The sequence below is a fragment of the Salvelinus fontinalis genome, chromosome 17, assembly GCF_029448725.1.
Source record: "Salvelinus fontinalis isolate EN_2023a chromosome 17, ASM2944872v1, whole genome shotgun sequence".
Lineage (NCBI taxonomy): Eukaryota > Metazoa > Chordata > Actinopteri > Salmoniformes > Salmonidae > Salvelinus > Salvelinus fontinalis.
Window position 1 is genome coordinate 9520990 of NC_074681.1, and position 20301 is coordinate 9541290.

At 47.0% G+C, this 20301-nt stretch overlaps 1 protein-coding gene across 1 annotated transcript in view; it reads left to right on the forward strand.

The window, feature by feature from the left end:
- Positions 1 to 20301, forward strand: part of LOC129813677 (retinal-specific phospholipid-transporting ATPase ABCA4-like) — a 115317-nt gene that overhangs the window by 50012 nt on the left and 45004 nt on the right. The window contains exons 14-23 of the mRNA XM_055866079.1: positions 3546 to 3669; positions 4367 to 4465; positions 5393 to 5614; positions 6648 to 6852; positions 12521 to 12613; positions 15351 to 15539; positions 16534 to 16711; positions 17300 to 17431; positions 18460 to 18599; positions 19848 to 19985. Coding sequence (XP_055722054.1) covers positions 3546 to 3669; positions 4367 to 4465; positions 5393 to 5614; positions 6648 to 6852; positions 12521 to 12613; positions 15351 to 15539; positions 16534 to 16711; positions 17300 to 17431; positions 18460 to 18599; positions 19848 to 19985 — 1520 coding nt within the window. The remainder of the gene's footprint in view (positions 1 to 3545; positions 3670 to 4366; positions 4466 to 5392; positions 5615 to 6647; positions 6853 to 12520; positions 12614 to 15350; positions 15540 to 16533; positions 16712 to 17299; positions 17432 to 18459; positions 18600 to 19847; positions 19986 to 20301) is intronic.

Below are 20301 nucleotides of genomic sequence, written 5' to 3' on the forward strand. Positions count from 1 at the left end.
GGCAGTCACATGGGTACTCCAGCTTGGCCCTCTGGGAGATGCGTTAGTGCTGGGTTAGAGCTAACATGGGCAGTGACATGGGTACTCCAGCTTGGCCCTCTGGGAGATGCGTTAGTGCTGGGTTAGAGCTAACATGGGCAGTGACATGGGTACTCCAGCTTGGCCCTCTGGGAGATGCGTTAGTGCTGGGTTAGAGCTAACATGGGCAGTCACATGGGTACTCCAGCTTGGCCCTCTGGGAGATGCGTTAGTGCTGGGTTAGAGCTAACATGGGCAGTGACATGGGTACTCCAGCTTGGCCCTCTGGGAGATGCGTTAGTGCTGGGTTAGAGCTAACATGGGCAGTCACATGGGTACTCCAGCTTGGCCCTCTGGGAGATGCGTTAGTGCTGGGTTAGAGCTAACATGGGCAGTCACATGGGTACTCCAGCTTGGCCCTCTGGGAGATGCGTTAGTGCTGGGTTAGAGCTAACATGGGCAGTCACATGGGTACTCCAGCTTGGCCCTCTGGGAGATGCGTTAGTGCTGGGTTAGAGCTAACATGGGCAGTCACATGGGTACTCCAGCTTGGCCCTCTGGGAGATGCGTTAGTGCTGGGTTAGAGCTAACATGGGCAGTCACATGGGTACTCCAGCTTGGCCCTCTGGGAGATGCGTTAGTGCTGGGTTAGAGCTAACATGGGCAGTCACATGGGTACTCCAGCTTGGCCCTCTGGGAGATGCGTTAGTGCTGGGTTAGAGCTAACATGGGCAGTGACATGGGTACTCCAGCTTGGCCCTCTGGGAGATGCGTTAGTGCTGGGTTAGAGCTAACATGGGCAGTGACATGGGTACTCCAGCTTGGCCCTCTGGGAGATGCGTTAGTGCTGGGTTAGAGCTAACATGGGCAGTGACATGGGTACTCCAGCTTGGCCCTCTGGGAGATGCGTTAGTGCTGGGTTAGAGCTAACATGGGCAGTCACATGGGTACTCCAGCTTGGCCCTCTGGGAGATGCGTTAGTGCTGGGTTAGAGCTAACATGGGCAGTGACATGGGTACTCCAGCTTGGCCCTCTGGGAGATGCGTTAGTGCTGGGTTAGAGCTAACATGGGCAGTCACATGGGTACTCCAGCTTGGCCCTCTGGGAGATGCGTTAGTGCTGGGTTAGAGCTAACATGGGCAGTGACATGGGTACTCCAGCTTGGCCCTCTGGGAGATGCGTTAGTGCTGGGTTAGAGCTAACATGGGCAGTGACATGGGTACTCCAGCTTGGCCCTCTGGGAGATGCGTTAGTGCTGGGTTAGAGCTAACATGGGCAGTCACATGGGTACTCCAGCTTGGCCCTCTGGGAGATGCGTTAGTGCTGGGTTAGAGCTAACATGGGCAGTGACATGGGTACTCCAGCTTGGCCCTCTGGGAGATGCGTTAGTACTGGGTTAGAGCTAACATGGGCAGTCACATGGGTACTCCAGCTTGGCCCTCTGGGAGATGCGTTAGTGCTGGGTTAGAGCTAACATGGGCAGTCACATGGGTACTCCAGCTTGGCCCTCTGGGAGATGCGTTAGTGCTGGGTTAGAGCTAACATGGGCAGTGACATGGGTACTCCAGCTTGGCCCTCTGGGAGATGCGTTAGTGCTGGGTTAGAGCTAACATAGGCAGTGACATGGGTACTCCAGCTTGGCCCTCTGGGAGATGCGTTAGTGCTGGGTTAGAGCTAACATGGGCAGTGACATGGGTACTCCAGCTTGGCCCTCTGGGAGATGCGTTAGTGCTGGGTTAGAGCTAACATGGGCAGTGACATGGGTACTCCAGCTTGGCCCTCTGGGAGATGCGTTAGTGCTGGGTTAGAGCTAACATGGGCAGTGACATGGGTACTCCAGCTTGGCCCTCTGGGAGATGCGTTAGTGCTGGGTTAGAGCTAACATGGGCAGTCACATGGGTACTCCAGCTTGGCCCTCTGGGAGATGCGTTAGTGCTGGGTTAGAGCTAACATGGGCAGTCACATGGGTACTCCAGCTTGGCCCTCTGGGAGATGCGTTAGTGCTGGGTTAGAGCTAACATGGGCAGTGACATGGGTACTCCAGCTTGGCCCTCTGGGAGATGCGTTAGTGCTGGGTTAGAGCTAACATGGGCAGTCACATGGGTACTCCAGCTTGGCCCTCTGGGAGATGCGTTAGTGCTGGGTTAGAGCTAACATGGGCAGTCACATGGGTACTCCAGCTTGGCCCTCTGGGAGATGCGTTAGTGCTGGGTTAGAGCTAACATGGGCAGTCACATGGGTACTCCAGCTTGGCCCTCTGGGAGATGCGTTAGTGCTGGGTTAGAGCTAACATGGGCAGTGACATGGGTACTCCAGCTTGGCCCTCTGGGAGATGCGTTAGTGCTGGGTTAGAGCTAACATGGGCAGTCACATGGGTACTCCAGCTTGGCCCTCTGGGAGATGCGTTAGTGCTGGGTTAGAGCTAACATGGGCAGTGACATGGGTACTCCAGCTTGGCCCTCTGGGAGATGCGTTAGTGCTGGGTTAGAGCTAACATGGGCAGTGACATGGGTACTCCAGCTTGGCCCTCTGGGAGATGCGTTAGTGCTGGGTTAGAGCTAACATGGGCAGTGACATGGGTACTCCAGCTTGGCCCTCTGGGAGATGCGTTAGTGCTGGGTTAGAGCTAACATGGGCAGTCACATGGGTACTCCAGCGTGGCCCTCTGGGAGATGCGTTAGTGCTGGGTTAGAGCTAACATGGGCAGTGACATGGGTACTCCAGCTTGGCCCTCTGGGAGATGCGTTAGTGCTGGGTTAGAGCTAACATGGGCAGTCACATGGGTACTCCAGCTTGGCCCTCTGGGAGATGCGTTAGTGCTGGGTTAGAGCTAACATGGGCAGTGACATGGGTACTCCAGCTTGGCCCTCTGGGAGATGCGTTAGTGCTGGGTTAGAGCTAACATGGGCAGTCACATGGGTACTCCAGGATTGACTGTAACTAGAAAACACTGATCTTAATATTTATAACAATCATGATGTTCTTCCCCCCCTATCTCTCTCTCTCTGTCTCTCTCTGTCTCTCTGTCTCTCTGTCTCTTTCTGTCTCTTTCTCTCTCCCTCTCTGTCTCTCTGTCTCTTTCTGTCTCTTTCTCTCTCCCTCTCTGTCTCTCTCTCTCTCTGTCTCTGTCTCTCTCTGTCTCTTTCTCTCTGTCTCTCTGTCTCTGTCTCTTTCTCTCTCTCTGTCTCTTTCTCTCTGTCTCTCTGTCTCTTTCTCTCTCTCTCTCTGTCTGTCTCTCTCTCTGTCGCTCTCTGTCTCTCTCTGTCTCTTTCTCTCTGTCTCTCTCTGTCTCTCTCTGTCTCTTTCTCTCTCCCTCTCTGTCTCTATTTCTCTCTCTCTCTGTCTCTTTCTCTCTGTCTCTCTCTGTCTCTTTCTCGCTGTCTCTGTCTCTCTCTCTGTCTCTTTCTCTCTGTCTATCTCTGTCTCTCTCTCTCTCTCTTTGTCTCTCTCTCTCTCTTTGTCTCTCTCTCTCTGTCTCACTCTCTCTCTCTCTAACTCTCCTCCTCCTCTCTTCTCTCCTCTTCTAGCTTCATGTTGACTCTGAACCGATGCTTCCCTATCTTCATGGTGTTAGCGTGGATCTACTCTGTGTCTATGACGGTGAAGAGCATCGTTCTGGAGAAGGAACTACGCCTCAAAGAGACACTCAAGGTAAAAAAAGACAACGTCCATTGTTTTAAATGAGAACTGAAGACAAAAGTACATTTTATTAAATGTTTTAATGGACAATCAATGTTCTCTATTTTATTTTGTTCTATTTTGTTGTGTTGTGTTCTATTTTGTTCTGTTGTTCTATTTTGTTGTGTTGTGTTCTATTTTGTTGTGTTGTTCTATTTTGTTGTGTTGTGTTCTATTTTGTTGTGTTGTGTTCTATTTTGTTCTGTTGTTCTATTTTGTTGTGTTGTGTTCTATTTTGTTCTGTTGTTCTATTTTGTTGTGTTGTGTCCTATTTTGTTGTGTTGTGTTCTATTTTGTTGTGTTGTTCTATTTTGTTGTGTTGTGTTCTATTTTGTTGTGTTGTGTTCTATTTTGTTCTGTTGTTCTATTTTGTTGTGTTGTGTAATTCTATTTTGTTGTGTTGTGTTCTATTTTGTTGTGTTGTATTTTGTTGTGTTGTGTTCAATTTTGTTGTGTTTTTTTTCTATTTTGTTCTGTTGTGTTCTATTTTGTTCTGTTGTTCAATTTTGTTGTGTTGTGTAATTCTATTTTGTTGTGTTGTGTTCTATTTTGTTGTGTTGTGTTCTATTTTGTTCTGTTGTTCTATTTTGTTGTGTTGTGTAATTCTATTTTGTTGTGTTGTTCTATTTTGTTGTGTTGTGTTCTATTTTGTTGTGTTGTGTTCTTGCAGGCCATGGGAGTGACCAACGGAGTGATCTGGTACACCTGGTTTATAGACAGCTTCATCATGATGACCGCCAGCACCGCCCTGCTCACACTGATTATTATGGTGAGGATGGAGGGAAGAGGGGAGGAGAGGGGTGGTACACCTGATCTATAGACAGCTTCATCATGATGAGGGCCAGCACCGCCCTGCTCACACTGATTATTATGGTGAGGATGGAGGGAAGAGGGGAGGAGGGGATGAGAGGAGGGGTGGTACACCTGATCTATAGACAGCTTCATCATGATGAGGGCCAGCACTGCCCTGCTCAAAGCTATCATCATGATGAGAAGGGGAGGAGGATGGGAGAGGGGGATGAGGGTAGGGAGAGAGGGAGGTATTCTTGGTTCATAGACAGGTTATCATGATGAGAAGGGGAGGAGGATGGGAGAGGGGGATGAAGGTCGGGAGAGAGGGAGGTATTCTTGGTTCATAGACAGGTTATCATGGTGAGAAGGGGAGGAGGATGGGAGAGGGGGATGAGGGTAGGGAGAGAGGGAGGTATACTTGGTTCATAGACAGGTTATCATGATGACTGCCTGCACATCTCTAATGGCGGCCATTATTATGGTGAGACTGAAGAGGGGAACGAAACAACAGAAAGGGAGAGTGTTGTCCTTCTCTACCAGAGGGTGTTTGGAGAGTGTTGTCCTTCTCTACCAGAGGGTGTGTGGAGAGTGTTGTCCTTCTCTACCAGAGGGTGTGTGGAGAGTGTTGTCCTTCTCTACCAGAGGGTGTGTGGAGAGTGTTGTCCTTCTCTACCAGAGGGTGTGTGGAGAGTGTTGTCCTTCTCTACCAGAGGGTGTGTGGAGAGTGTTGTCCTTCTCTACCAGAGGGTGTGTGGAGAGTGTTGTCCTTCTCTACCAGAGGGTGTATGGCAGTTGTTTTTAGTGTACAGTATCGCCATCAAGTGGACGGTCTTTAGAAGTGCATAAAGAAAGGACTGCCATTGTATTACCTGTGTTCCCCCTCCCTCCCCCATCTCTCCATCAGGCTGGTAAAGTGTTGAACTACTCCAACCCGTTGGTCGTGTTCCTGTTCCTCCTGACGTTCACCATGGCCACCATTATGCAGTGTTTCCTTCTCAGTGTGTTCTTCAACAAGGCCAACCTGGCTGCAGCCTGCAGCGGTATCATCTACTTCACCCTCTACCTCCCGCACATCCTCTGTGTGGCCTGGCAGGACCGCATCACCAAGAACGCCAAGATCACAGCGGTACCTTGACCAACCCTAACCCTATACCAACCCTCAGTCTGGTATATAACATAACATAACATCCCCTCAACCCTCAGTCTGGTATATAACATAACATCCCCTCAACCCTCAGTCTGGTATATAACATAACATCCCCTCAACCCTCAGTCTGGTATATAACATCCCCTCAACCCTCAGTCTGGTATATAACATAACATCCACTCAAACCTCAGTCTGGTATATAACATAACATCCCCTCAACCCTCAGTCTGGTATATAACACCCCCTCAACCCTCAGTCTGGTATATAACATAACATCCCCTCAACCCTCAGTCTGGTATATAACATAACATCCCCTCAACCCTCAGTCTGGTATATAACATAACATCCCCTCAACCCTCAGTCTGGTATATAACATAACATCCCCTCAACCCTCAGTCTGGTATATAACATAACATCCCCTCAACCCTCAGTCTGGTATATAACACCCCCTCAACCCTCAGTCTGGTATATAACACCCCCTCAACCCTCAGTCTGGTATATAACATAACATCCCCTCAACCCTCAGTCTGGTATATAACATCCCCTCAACCCTCAGTCTGGTATATAACATCCCCTCAACCCTCAGTCTGGTATATAACATAACATCCCCTCAACCCTCAGTCTGGTATATAACATAACATCCCCTCAACCCTCAGTCTGGTATATAACATAACATCCCCTCAACCCTCAGTCTGGTATATAACATTACATAACATCAACCCTCAGTCTGGTATATAACATAACATCCCCTCAACCCTCAGTCTGGTATATAACATCCCCTCAACCCTCAGTCTGGTATATAACATAACATCCCATCAACCCTCAGTCTGGTATATAACATAACATCCCCTCAACCCTCAGTCTGGTATATAACATAACATCCCCTCAACCCTCAGTCTGGTATATAACACCCCCTCAACCCTCAGTCTGGTATATAACATAACATCCCATAAACCCTCACCCATAGATCAATAGAGAGATGTTCTGACTGTACCTGTGTGTTTTCCCTCAGAGCCTGTTGTCCCCAGTAGCGTTTGGTTTTGGGACGGAGTACCTGTCTCGTTATGAGGAGCAGGGCCTGGGTTTGCAGTGGGACAACATCGGCACCAGTCCACTAGAGGGCGACGCCTACTCCTTCTTCACCTCCATAGGCATGATGATGTTTGACGCCGTGCTCTATGGCTTCCTGGCATGGTACCTTGACAACGTCTTCCCAGGTTAGTGGGAGTGTGGCGTTGTGTGTTTCTGTGTGTTTTTAGAGTAAGCCACCCATAAAATGGGTAGCTCTTTTCACTTGTACCCGTATATGGGTTTACAATAGCAGATTTGTCACTGATAAGCACCTAAATTGGAACGCAGTGGCTGTACAGCAGTGGAGGCTGCTGAGGGGAGGACGGCTCATAATAAAGTCTGGAACGGAGTTCATGGAACGGCAATCAAACCATGTGTTTGATGTATTTGATACCAGTCCACCCGTTCCGCTCCAGCTATTACCTCGAACCCGTCCTCCCCAAGTAAGGTGCCACCAGCCTCCTGTGGTGTACAGGAACATGCTATACGTGACGTCAGAGCTCAGTGGCTGTACAGTAACATGCTATACGTGACGTCAGAGCTCAGTGGCTGTACAGTAACATGCTATACATGACGTCAGAGCTCAGGCTCTGTACAGTAACATGCTATACGTGACGTCAGAGCTCAGTGGCTGTACAGTAACATGCTATACGTGACGTCAGAGCTCAGTGGCTGTACAGTAACATGCTATACGTGACGTCAGAGCTCAGTGGCTGTGCAGTAACATGCTATACATGACGTCAGAGCTCAGTGGCTGTACAGTAACACGCTATACATGACGTCAGAGCTCAGGCTCTGTGCAGTAACATGCTATACATGACGTCAGAGCTCAGTGGCTGTACAGTAACATGCTATACATGACGTCAGAGCTCAGTGGCTGTACAGTAACACGCTATACATGACGTCAGAGCTCAGTGGCTGTACAGTAACATGCTATACATGATGTCAGAGCTCAGTGGCTGTACAGTAACATGCTATACATGACGTCAGAGCTCAGTGGCTGTACAGTAACACGCTATACATGACGTCAGAGCTCAGTGGCTGTACAGTAACATGCTATACATGACGTCAGAGCTCAGTGACTGTACAGTAACACGCTATACATGACGTCAGAGCTCAGGCTCTGTGCAGTAACATGCTATACATGACGTCAGAGCTCAGTGACTGTACAGTAACACGCTATACATGACGTCAGAGCTCAGTGGCTGTACAGTAACATGCTATACGTGACGTCAGAGCTCAGGCTCTGTACAGTAACATGCTATATATGACGTCAGAGCTCAGTGGCTGTACAGTAACATGCTATACATGACGTCAGAGCTCAGTGGCTGTACAGTAACACGCTATACATGACGTCAGAGCTCAGGCTCTGTGCAGTAACATGCTATACATGATGTCAGAGCTCAGTGGCTGTGCAGTAACATGCTATACGTGACGTCAGAGCTCAGTGGCTGTGCAGTAACATGCTATACATGACGTCAGAGCTCAGGCTCTGTGCAGTAACATGCTATACATGACGTCAGAGCTCAGGCTCTGCGCTTCACAGCTCTGTACGGGTTTTGCCTGACAGACGTTCTGAACTTGAGCATCGAACGCAACAAAAAAGGTTTTCCCTCATCCCTCCTGCTAATTGGGCGACTTTTGCAAATATTTTGTCGTCTGAGTCAGGGAAATGCTGTAAATGAAGAGGAGTCAATGTATTTTGAAAGATAAGACGTTGAGGATTATAATAAATACCGCTTTGATATTATACAAGCAAGTCAAACACCTGTGAGTCCAAATGGGCACTTCCACATTTCCATATCATAAAACTCATGTTATATCCAGTGTCGAACATTTATGACCACTATGTTTGATGTAGGCCAACAGTTACAAGATGACATGGCGTCATACCCTGGGTTGTCCTGAACAGAGCCTATGTCTGTCTATTGTCAAGACACTTTGCCGGAACATTCCCCTGAATACACTCACGACTCCTTTCTATCCGCACCAAAATGATCATCAAATCAAATCAAATGTATTTTATATAGCCCTTCGTACATCAGCTGATATCTCAAAGTGCTGTACAGAAACCCAGCCTAAAACCCCAAACAGCAAGCAATGCAGGTGTAGAAGCACGGTGGCTAGGAAAAACTTCCTAGAAAGGCCAAAACCTAGGAAGAAACCTAGAGAGGAACCAGGCTATGAGGGGTGGCCAGTCCTCTTCTGGCTGTGCCGGGTGGAGATTATAACAGAACATGGCCAAGATGTTCAAAATGTTCATAAATGACCAGCATGGTCAAATAATAATAATCACAGTAGTTAACATCAGTTTGTCTGAATTGCCTTGTGAAAGCCTGACACTGTAAGATCCTATTTCATAACTTAGCTAGTCATGTTGACAATAGAACAAGCGTTCAAATGACGCGTAAACAACAACAATAATTGTGTGACGGCAGGGATTCAGGGTTGTGTTCCCATATTAATTAACTACCAGAGTGCTGGCTCTAGTTCCTCAACGGCACAGCTAGGACAGCAGCACTTTGTAGTTGAAGACTCACTTTATAGTTGAAGACTCTCGTTTGAGTCATAAAAGTGCATTGAAATGACTTAGGAACCGTACACATTTTGGAAAGGTGTGTGTTGCCTACCCTACATTTCCCATGAATATTATTATTACTGAATGTATTCAAAGTATTTTCAGATTTCGTTATCAACAAACGCTGTGAAAAGTACACTAAATGTAAAATGCACATCAAATCCAACAGTGTAATGTTTGGTTCATTCTTGTGTCAAGTGAACTGTTGTGTCTTCAACGTTGATCTAATAATTTTTGGTTCCCTTTCAATTGCTACCGTGATTATAAATATGTTTTTAAAATTTATTCTGTGAGCTACAGTGCAATGTAGCCTTATCCATATTGGACAATTCCGAGGATTGTAAAGGGTTAACCCGTATTGGAGCCGTAGTTAACCCTTAATGGTGCAGTGGTTAACCCTTATTGGTGCAGTGGTTAACCCTTATTGGTGCCGTAGTTAACCCTTATTGGTGCAGTGGTTAACCCTTATTGGTGCAGTGGTTTACCCTTATTGGTGCCGTAGTTAACCCTTATTGGTGCAGTGGTTAACCCTTATTGGTGCAGTGGTTAACCCTTAATGGTGCTGTAGTTAACCCTTATTGGTGCAGTGGTTAACCCTTATTGGTGCAGTGGTTAACCCGTATTGGTGCAGTGGTTAACCCGTATTGGTGCAGTGGTTAACCCGTATTGGTGCAGTGGTTAACCCGTATTGGTGCAGTGGTTAACCCTTATTGGTGCAGTGGTTAACCCTTATTGGTGCCGTAGTTAACCCTTATTGGTGCAGTGGTTAACCCTTATTGGTGCAGTGGTTAACCCTTAATGGTGCTGTAGTTAACCCTCATTGGTGCAGTGGTTAACCCTTATTGGTGCAGTGGTTAACCCGTATTGGTGCAGTGGTTAACCCGTATTGGTGCAGTGGTTAACCCGTATTGGTGCAGTGGTTAACCCGTATTGGTGCAGTGGTTAACCCTTAATGGTGCTGTAGTTAACCCTTAATGGTGCTGTAGTTAACCCTTATTGGTGCAGTGGTTAACCCTTATTGGTGCAGTGGTTAACCCGTATTGGTGCAGTGGTTAACCCGTATTGGAGCCGTGGTTAACCCTTAATGGTGCAGTGGTTAACCCTTATTGGTGCAGTGGTTAACCCTTATTGGTGCAGTGGTTAACCCTTATTGGTGCAGTGGTTAACCCTTATTGGTGCAGTGGTTAACCCTTATTGGTGCAGTGGTTAACCCTTATTGGTGCAGTGGTTAACCCTTATCGGTGCAGTGGTTAACCCTTATCGGTGCAGTGGTTAACCCTTATTGGTGCAGTGGTTAACCCTTATTGGTGCAGTGGTTAACCCGTATTGGTGCCGTGGTTAACCCGTATTGGTGCAGTGGTTAACCCGTATTGGTGCAGTGGTTGACCCTTATCGGTGCAGTGGTTAACCCTTATTGGTGCCGTAGTTAACCCTTATCGGTGCAGTGGTTAACCCTTATTGGTGCAGTGGTTAACCCTTATTGGTGCAGTGGTTAACCCTTATTGGTGCAGTGGTTGACCCTTATTGGTGCAGTGGTTAACCCGTATTGGTGCAGTGGTTAACCCGTATTGGTGCAGTGGTTAACCCGTATTGGTGCAGTGGTTAACCCTTATCGGTGCAGTGGTTAACCCTTATCGGTGCAGTGGTTAACCCTTATTGGTGCCGTAGTTAACCCGTATTGGTGCAGTGGTTAACCCATATTGGTGCAGTGGTTAACCCTTATTGGTGCAGTGGTTAACCCTTATTGGTGCAGTGGTTAACCCTTATTGGTGCCGTAGTTAACCCTTATCGGTGCAGTGGTTGACCCTTATTGGTGCAATGGTTAACCCTTATTGGTGCAGTGGTTAACCCTTATTGGTGCAGTGGTTAACCCGTATTGGTGCTGTAGTTAACCCTTATTGGTGCAGTGGTTAACCCTTATTGGTGCTGTAGTTAACCCTTATTGGTGCAGTGGTTAACCCTTATTGGTGCTGTAGTTAACCCTTATTGGTGCAGTGGTTAACCCGTATTGGTGCAGTGGTTAACCCTTATTGGTGCTGTAGTTAACCCTTATTTGTGCAGTGGTTAACCCTTATCGGTGCAGTGGTTAACCCTTATTGGTGCAGTGGTTAACCCTTATTGGTGTAGTGGTTAACCCTTATTGGTGCCGTAGTTAACCCTTATTGGTGCAGTGGTTAACCCTTATTGGTGCAGTGGTTAACCCTTATTGGTGCCGTAGTTAACCCTTATTGGTGCAGTGGTTAACCCGTATTGGTGCAGTGGTTAACCCTTATTGGTGCAGTGGTTAACCCTTATTGGTGCTGTAGGTAACCCTTATCGGTGCAGTGGTTAACCTGTATTGGAGCCGTAGTTAACCCTTATTGGTGCCGTAGTTAACCCTTATTGGTGCCGTAGTTAACCCTTATCGGTGCAGTGGTTGACCCTTATTGGTGCAGTGGTTAACCCTTATTGGTGCAGTGGTTAACCCTTATTGGTGCTGTAGTTAACCCGTATTTTAGCCGTAGTTAACCCGTATTGGTGCCGTAGTTAACCCTTATTGGTGCAGTGGTTAACCCTTATTGGTGCAGTGGTTAACCCGTATTGGTGCAGTGGTTAACCCGTATTGGTGCAGTGGTTAACCCGTATTGGTGCTGTAGTTAACCCGTATTTTAGCCGTAGTTAACCCGTATTGGAGCAGTGGTTAACCCTTATTGGTGCAGTGGTTAACCCTTATTGGTGCAGTGGTTAACCCTTATTGGTGCAGTGGTTAACCCTTATTGGTGCCGTAGTTAACCCTTATTGGTGCAGTGGTTAACCCGTATTGGTGCAGTGGTTAACCCTTATTGTTGCAGTGGTTAACCCTTATTGGTGCTGTAGTTAACCCTTATCGGTGCAGTGGTTAACCCGTATTGGAGCCGTAGTTAACCCTTATTGGTGCCGTAGTTAACCCTTATTGGTGCCGTAGTTAACCCTTATCGGTGCAGTGGTTGACCCTTATTGGTGCAGTGGTTAACCCTTATTGGTGCAGTGGTTAACCCTTATTGGTGCTGTAGTTAACCCGTATTTTAGCCGTAGTTAACCCGTATTGGAGCAGTGGTTAACCCTTATTGGTGCAGTGGTTAACCCTTATTGGTGCAGTGTTTAGGGTTACCATAAGGAGACTCGGATTCCATGACACCTGAAAGTGGCATCACGCTGTCGTTGTTTACTGAAATGGACACAGTACTGTATAATAAATCCCTCCCTCCTCTCTCCAGGTCAGTATGGGATTGGACGACCATTCTACTTCCCATTCCAGCCCTCCTATTGGCAAAGGTCTGAACCCGCCCTCTCCAACATTCCAGACTCAGGTTAGTGTCTTTAGTCATGGTCTCTGTCCACTTTAAGTGTCTTTAGTCACAGTTTCTGTCCACTATAAGTGTCTTTAGGTCTCTGTCCACTATAAGTGTCTTTAGTCATGTCTCTGTCCACTATAAGTGTCTTTAGTCACGGTCTCTGTCCACTATAAGTGTCTTTAGTCATGTCTCTGTCCACTATAAGTGTCTTTAGGTCTCTGTCCACTATAAGTGTCTTTAGGTCTCTGTCCACTATAAGTGTCTTTAGGTCTCTGTCCACTATAAGTGTCTTTAGTCACAGTCTCTGTCCACTATAAGTGTCTTTATGTCTCTATCCACTATAAGTGTCTTTAGTCATGGTCTCTGTCCACTATAAGTGTCTTTAGTCATGGTCTCTGTCTCTATAAGTGTCTTTAGTCATGGTCTCTGTCTCTATAAGTGTCTTTAGTCAGGTCTCTGTCCACTATAAGTGTCTTTAGTCACAATCTCTGTCCACTATAAGTGTCTTTAGTCACAATCTCTGTCCACTATAAGTGTCTTTAGTCAGGTCTCTGTCCACTATAAGTGTCTATAGGTCTCTGTCCACTATAAGTGTCTTTAGTCATGGTCTCTGTCCACTATAAGGGTCTTTAGTCATGGTCTCTGTCCACTATAAGTGTCTTTAGTCACGTCTCTGTCCACTATAAGTGTCTTTAGTCATGTCTCTGTCTCTATAAATGTCTTTAGTCAGGTCTCTGTCCACTATAAGTGTCTATAGGTCTCTGTCCACTATAAGTGTCTTTAGTCAGGTCTCTGTCTCTATAAGTGTCTATAGGTCTCTGTCCACTATAAGTGTCTATAGGTCTCTGTCCACTATAAGTGTCTTTAGTCATGGTCTCTGTCCACTATAAGTGTCTTTAGTCAGGTCTCTGTCTCTATAAGTGTCTATAGGTCTCTGTCCACTATAAGTGTCTTTAGTCATGGTCTCTGTCCACTATAAGTGTCTTTAGTCATGTCTCTGTCCACTATAAGTGTCTATAGGTCTCTGTCCACTATAAGTGTCTTTAGTCATGGTCTCTGTCCACTATAAGTGTCTTTAATCAGGTCTCTGTCCACTATAAGTGTCTTTAGTCACAGTCTCTGTCCACTATAAGTGTCTTTAGTCACAGTCTCTGTCCACTATAAGTGTCTTTAGTCACAGTCTCTGTCCACTATAAGTGTCTATAGGTCTCTGTCCACTATAAGTGTCTTTAGTCATGGTCTCTGTCCACTATAAGTGTCTTTAATCAGGTCTCTGTCCACTATAAGTGTCTTTAGTCACAGTCTCTGTCCACTATAAGTGTCTTTAGTCACGGTCTCTGTCCACTATAAGTGTCTATAGGTCTCTGTCCACTATAAGTGTCTTTAGGTCTCTGTCCACTATAAGTGTCTTTAGTCATGTCTCTGTCCACTATAAGTGTCTTTAGTCATGTCTCTGTCCACTATAAGTGTCTATAGGTCTCTGTCCACTATAAGTGTCTTTAGTCATGGTCTCTGTCCACTATAAGTGTCTTTAATCAGGTCTCTGTCCACTATAAGTGTCTTTAGTCACAGTCTCTGTCCACTATAAGTGTCTTTAGTCACGGTCTCTGTCCACTATAAGTGTCTATAGGTCTCTGTCCACTATAAGTGTCTTTAGGTCTCTGTCCACTATAAGTGTCTTTAGTCATGTCTCTGTCCACTATAAGTGTCTTTAGTCATGTCTCTGTCCACTATAAGTGTCTTTAGTCAGGTATCTGTCCACTATAAGTGTCTTTAGTCATGGTCTCTGTCACTATAAGTGTCTTTAGGTCTCTGTCCACTATAAGTGTCTTTAGTCATGGTCTCTGTCCACTATAATTGTCTTTAGTCATGGTCTCTGTCCACTATAAGTGTCTATAATATAATAATATATAGACAGTATATGAATATTTTCATCATATATAGACAGTATATGAATATTATAATCATACATATACACTATATGAATATCAGTATCATATGTAGACAGTATATGAATATTTTCATCATATATAGACAGTATATGCATATTATAATCATATATAGACACTATATGAATATCATTATCATATATAGACACTATATGAATATCATTATCATATATTGAAACTATATGAATATTTTCATCATATATAGACACAATATGAATATCATTATCATATATAGACACTATATTCATATTTTCATCATGTATAGACAGTATATTAATATTATTATCATATTTAGACAGTATATGAATATTATTATCATATTTAGACAGTATATGAATATCGTTATCATATATAGACAGTATATGGATATCATTATCATATTAAGACAGTAAATTAATATTATTATCATATTTAGACAGTACATTAATATCGTTATCATATATAGACAGTATATGCATATCATTATCATATATAGACAGTATATGTATATCATTATCATATTTAGACAGTATATGAATAGTATTATCATATTTAGACAGTATATGCATATCAGTATCATATTTAGACAGTATATGAATATCATTATCATATTTAGACAGTATATGAATATCATTATCATATTTAGACAGTATATGCATATCATTATCATATTTAGACAGTATATTCAGGCATACATATGAACATACTGTTTGAACTTCGATTGAAGGAGTGATGTGGCCTACCTTTGTAATGGACCTTTTCTCCCATGAGTTTCTCTCCCAGTAGTGAAACGTTCTAGAGACGGTGTATCTATCTCCCTGCAGATCCAGAGAAGCCCGAGGTGGACAAGGACGTAGACAGTATGTGTTCACCTAGGAGGTGTAACGGTGTGGGGGTAAGGAAACCCTGCAAACACCAGGACAAGAGAGAGAGGATGGAGAGAGAGAGGGAGGAGGTGCTGAAACGACAGGAAGAAGAACAGAACAACGAGGAGCAGGAAGAGGATCTGACAGGTAGGGCCTGTGGGATTGGCTAGACAGGACTCATGTACTGGGATTGGCTAGACAGGACTCATGTACTGGGATTGGCTAGACAGGACTCATGAACTGTGATTGGCTAGACAGGACTCAGGTACTGTGATTGGCTAGACAGCGCTCAGGTAACTACGATGTGATTGGCTAGACGGGACTCATGTACTGTGATTGGCTAGACAGGACTCATGTACTGTGATTGGCCAGACAGCGCTCAGGTAGCTACGATGTGATTGGCTAGACAGGACTCATGTACTGTGATTGGCTAGACAGGACTCATGTACTGTGATTGGCTAGACAGCGCTCAGGTAGCTACGATGTGATTGGCTAGACAGGACTCATGTACTGTGATTGGCTAGACAGGACTCATGTGCTGTGATTGGCTAGACAGGACTCATGTACTGTGATTGGCTAGACAGCGCTCAGGTAGCTACGATGTGATTGGCTAGACAGGACTCATGTACTGTGATTGGCTAGACAGCGCTCAGGTAGCTACGATGTGATTGGCTAGACAGGACTCATGTACTGCCATTGGCTAGACAGGGCGCAGGTAGCTACGATGTGGTTGGCTAGAGAGGCCTCACGTAGCTAGTCTGTAATTGGCTAGAGGCCTCACGTAGCTAGTCCGTAATTGGCTAAATAGGGTACATGATCACTCAATAACAACAGATGATTCCGGTGGCTCAGTTGATTGCATGACCAGTCAATCCCATGCATGTTAGAAAATCATTTATCATCATGCCACTTTGCTTATGGCCCAGCTCTGGCTTGAGGTATGTAGCCATAACCAGTACGCCTGGCCTTTTCATACCACAGATCCGGTTTAGCTATAGCAACCAGACCTGACCCCCTAATTACAAGTAGTCAATGGGCCAATTGATAAGTGGTAGCCTTGTAGATATGGGCCAAATCTAAACCATTGTACATTTTGTGTGTCTTCCTCCATTTTGGGTGCCTGCCCTCCCCTTTACTACAGGTCAGTTGTTCTTTGAGCCGGAGCCAGCAGGGCTGACCGTGGGGGTAGAGATTCAGGACTTGGTCAAGGTGTTTCCTGGGGGATCCCGTCCGGCCGTGGACCACCTCAGCATCGCCTTCTACGAGGGCCAGATCACATCATTCCTAGGACACAACGGAGCTGGGAAAACCACCACCATGTATGTATTGTATCTACCCTGGTTTCCCAGATGTGTTGTGTGCTGTAGACCACAGGAGATCTCCAGATATCACAACGGATCTGAGTCCAGGCTTACCCCCTAAAACCACTACCTAGTCTGCAGAGCACCTACTTTTATTGTCCTCATTTTGTGGTGTAGGATATCAACTATACAATATTGAATTAGCCTAAATGTTTGAATACGGCTATTAGCGATCGAGAGCGTTATCCAGAGAACATGTCTGTGAGGAATAAAGAAAGTTGGTAGTCTAGTGACAGAGTAGCTGGTCATTGTGTATTTCAGATTTGGTTCTGGGTGCCGAGATTACTTATTAGTGTTCATGACATGACATCATGCTCCTCTTAATCGCATGTGTGTGTGTGTGTCATGCCATCACAGTCTTCTTCATCGCATGTGTGTGTGTGTCATGCCATCACAGTCTTCTTCATCGCATGTGTGTGTGTGTCATGCCATCACAGTCTTCTTAATCGCATGTGTGTGTGTGTCATGCCATCACAGTCTTCTTCATCGCATGTGTGTGTGTGTCATGCCATCACAGTCTTCTTAATCGCATGTGTGCCTCTCCAGGTCGATCCTGACTGGTCTGTTCCCTCCTACATCTGGAACAGCCTTTATACACGGGAGAGACATCAGGACTGACATGGACAGTATCCGCACATCCATGGGCATGTGTCCCCAGTACAATATCCTCTTCAAACAGTGAGTCCTCCTCCTCTTCCTCATCCTCGTCCTCCTCCTCCTCCTCCTCCTCCTCCTCCTCCTCCTCCTCCTCCTCCTCCTCGGCTATGTGTCCCCAGTACAATATCCTCTTCAAACAGTGAGTCCTCCTCTTCCTCTTCCTCCTCTTCCTCATCCTCGTCCTCTTCCCCCTCCTCCCCCTCCTCCTCCTCCTCCTCGGCTATGTGTCCCAGTACAATGTCCTCTTCAAACAGTGAGTCTTCCTCCTCCTCCTCCTCCTCCTCCTCCACCTCCTCCTCCTCCTCCTCCTCATCGGCTATGTGTCCCAGTACAATGTCCTCTTCAAACAGTGAGTCCTCCTCCTCCTCCTCTTCCTCCTCCTCCTCCTCCTCCTCCTCCTCCTCCTGCTCGGCTATGTGTCCCAGTACAATGTCCTCTTCAAACAGTGAGTCATCCGCCTCTTCCTCCTCCTCCTCCTCGGCTATGTGTCCCAGTACAATGTCCTCTTCAAACAGTGAGTCCTCCTCCTCCTCCTCCTCCTCCTCCTACTCAGCTATGTGTCCCAGTACAATGTCCTCTTCAAACAGTGAGTCCTCCTCCTCTTCCTCCTCCTCCTTCTCCTCCTCGGCTATGTGTCCCAGTACAATGTCCTCTTCAAACAGAGTCCTCCATATACCCACTGGCACTTATCTAGAAACTTGAGTAGTCAGGTCAATCATAGGACTGGCATGTTGATGACATAGCAGATTGATGACATAGCAGATTGATGACATAGCAGATTGATGACATAGCAGATTGATGACATAACAGATTGATGACATATCAGATTGATGACATAACAGATTGATGACATAGCAGATTGATGACATAACAGATTGATGACATATCAGATTGATGACATATCAGATTGATGACATATCAGATTGATGACATAACAGATTGATGACATAGCAGATTGATAAATGTTTGTTTCTTACAATTAACAGTTGAGACATTTGTTGACTTGTCTGCTGTAGTGACTGACAACCTCTCTCCCTCTCTCTGTCCAGTCTGACGGTGGAGGAACACATCCTGTTCTACTCTATGCTGAAGGGCACCTCTCAGGCCGAGGCTCAACAGGCGGTCCAGGTCATGCTGGAGGATCTGGGCCTGCCTCATAAGAGAGACGAGGAGGCACAGAACCTCTCAGGTGGGTCAGGCTGGGTGTGTGGGCTTGCCTCATAAGAAAGACCATTTATATTTCAGGGGAGGGAGACAACGAGGCACAGGACATCTCAGGGGGGAGACAACGAGGCACAGGACCTCTCAGGGGGAGACAACGAGGCACAGGACCTCTCAGGGGGGAGACAACGGGGCACAGGACCTCTCAGGGGGGAGACAACGAGGCACATGACCTCTCAGGGGGAGACAACGAGGCACAGGACCTCTCAGGGGGGAGACAACGGGGCACAGGACCTCTCAGGGGGGAGACAACGAGGCACATGACCTCTCAGGGGGAGACAACGAGGCACATAACCTCTCAGGGGGAGACAACGAGGCACAGCACCTCTCAGGGGGAGACAACAAGGTACAGGACATCTCAGGGGGGAGACAACGGGGCACAGGACCTCTCAGGGGGGAGACAACGAGGCACAGCACCTCTCAGGGGGAGACAACGGGGCACAGGACCTCTCAGGGGGAGACAACGAGGCACAGGACCTCTCAGGGGGGAGACAACGAGGCACAGGTTCTCTCAGGGGGAGACAACGAGGCACAGGACCTCTCAGGGGGAGACAACGAGGCACAGGACCTCTCAGGGGGGAGACAACGAGGCACAGGACCTCTCAGGGGGAGACAACGAGGCACAGGACCTCTCAGGGAGGAGACAACGAGGCACAGGACCTCTCAGGGGGAGACAACGAGGCACAGGACCTCTCAGGGGGAGACAACGAGGCACAGGACCTCTCGGGGGGGAGACAACGAGGCACAGGACCTCTCAGGGGGGAGACAACGAGGCACAGCACCTCTCAGGGGGAGACAACGAGGCACAGGACCTCTCAGGGGGAGACGGGGAGATGACAAGGCACAGGACCTCTCAGGGAGGAGACAACGAGGCACAGGACCTCTCAGGGGGGAGACAACGAGGCACAGGACCTCTCAGGGGGGAGACAACGAGGCACAGGACCTCTCAGGGGGAGACAATGAGGCACAGGACCTCTCAGGGGGAGACAACGAGGCACAGGACCTCTCGGGGGTTCAGCCAGGTTCTCATGGAGACCTAAGGCATGAAACACACTTGTGAGCAGATCCTGTTTCGACGTCTTCCTTTTCTGTATGTCAAGCCTTTGCTACTGCAAATAAAAAACCATCCCCTAGTAACGACTCAGATTTGTAGTGTTTTACCCTACATTGTTTATTGTGTTCCTCCTGAAATAATGTCTGTTCTCACTCTGTGCAGGGGGTATGCAGAGGAAGCTGTCTGTTGCCATGGCATTTGTTGGGGGGTCAAAGATTGTGATCCTGGATGAGCCCACGTCGGGGGTCGACCCTTACTCCAGACGATCCATCTGGGACCTGCTACTCAAATACCGCACAGGTACTACCCTTAGCCACTACACCCGGTTTAGACCTGGGAACCCATGTTTCAGCACTTCTCTATGAGAAACTCAGTGCCAGGCTGAAGAGAGAACCAGCAGACACTCAGGCCTTCAAGGACTGGTGTTTCCCATCCCTGCTCCACCTTGCCTGAGGCTTGATTCCCTATCCAAGCACTACAATCAACTCTCTCTAACCTTTGACCCCTGTCTCCCAGGGCGTGCAAGTGTCCCTGTCCACTCACCACATGGACGAGGCTGACCTGTTGAGTGACCTAGCTCCTAGTCTTGACCTCTGACCTCTAACCCCAGGCCGTA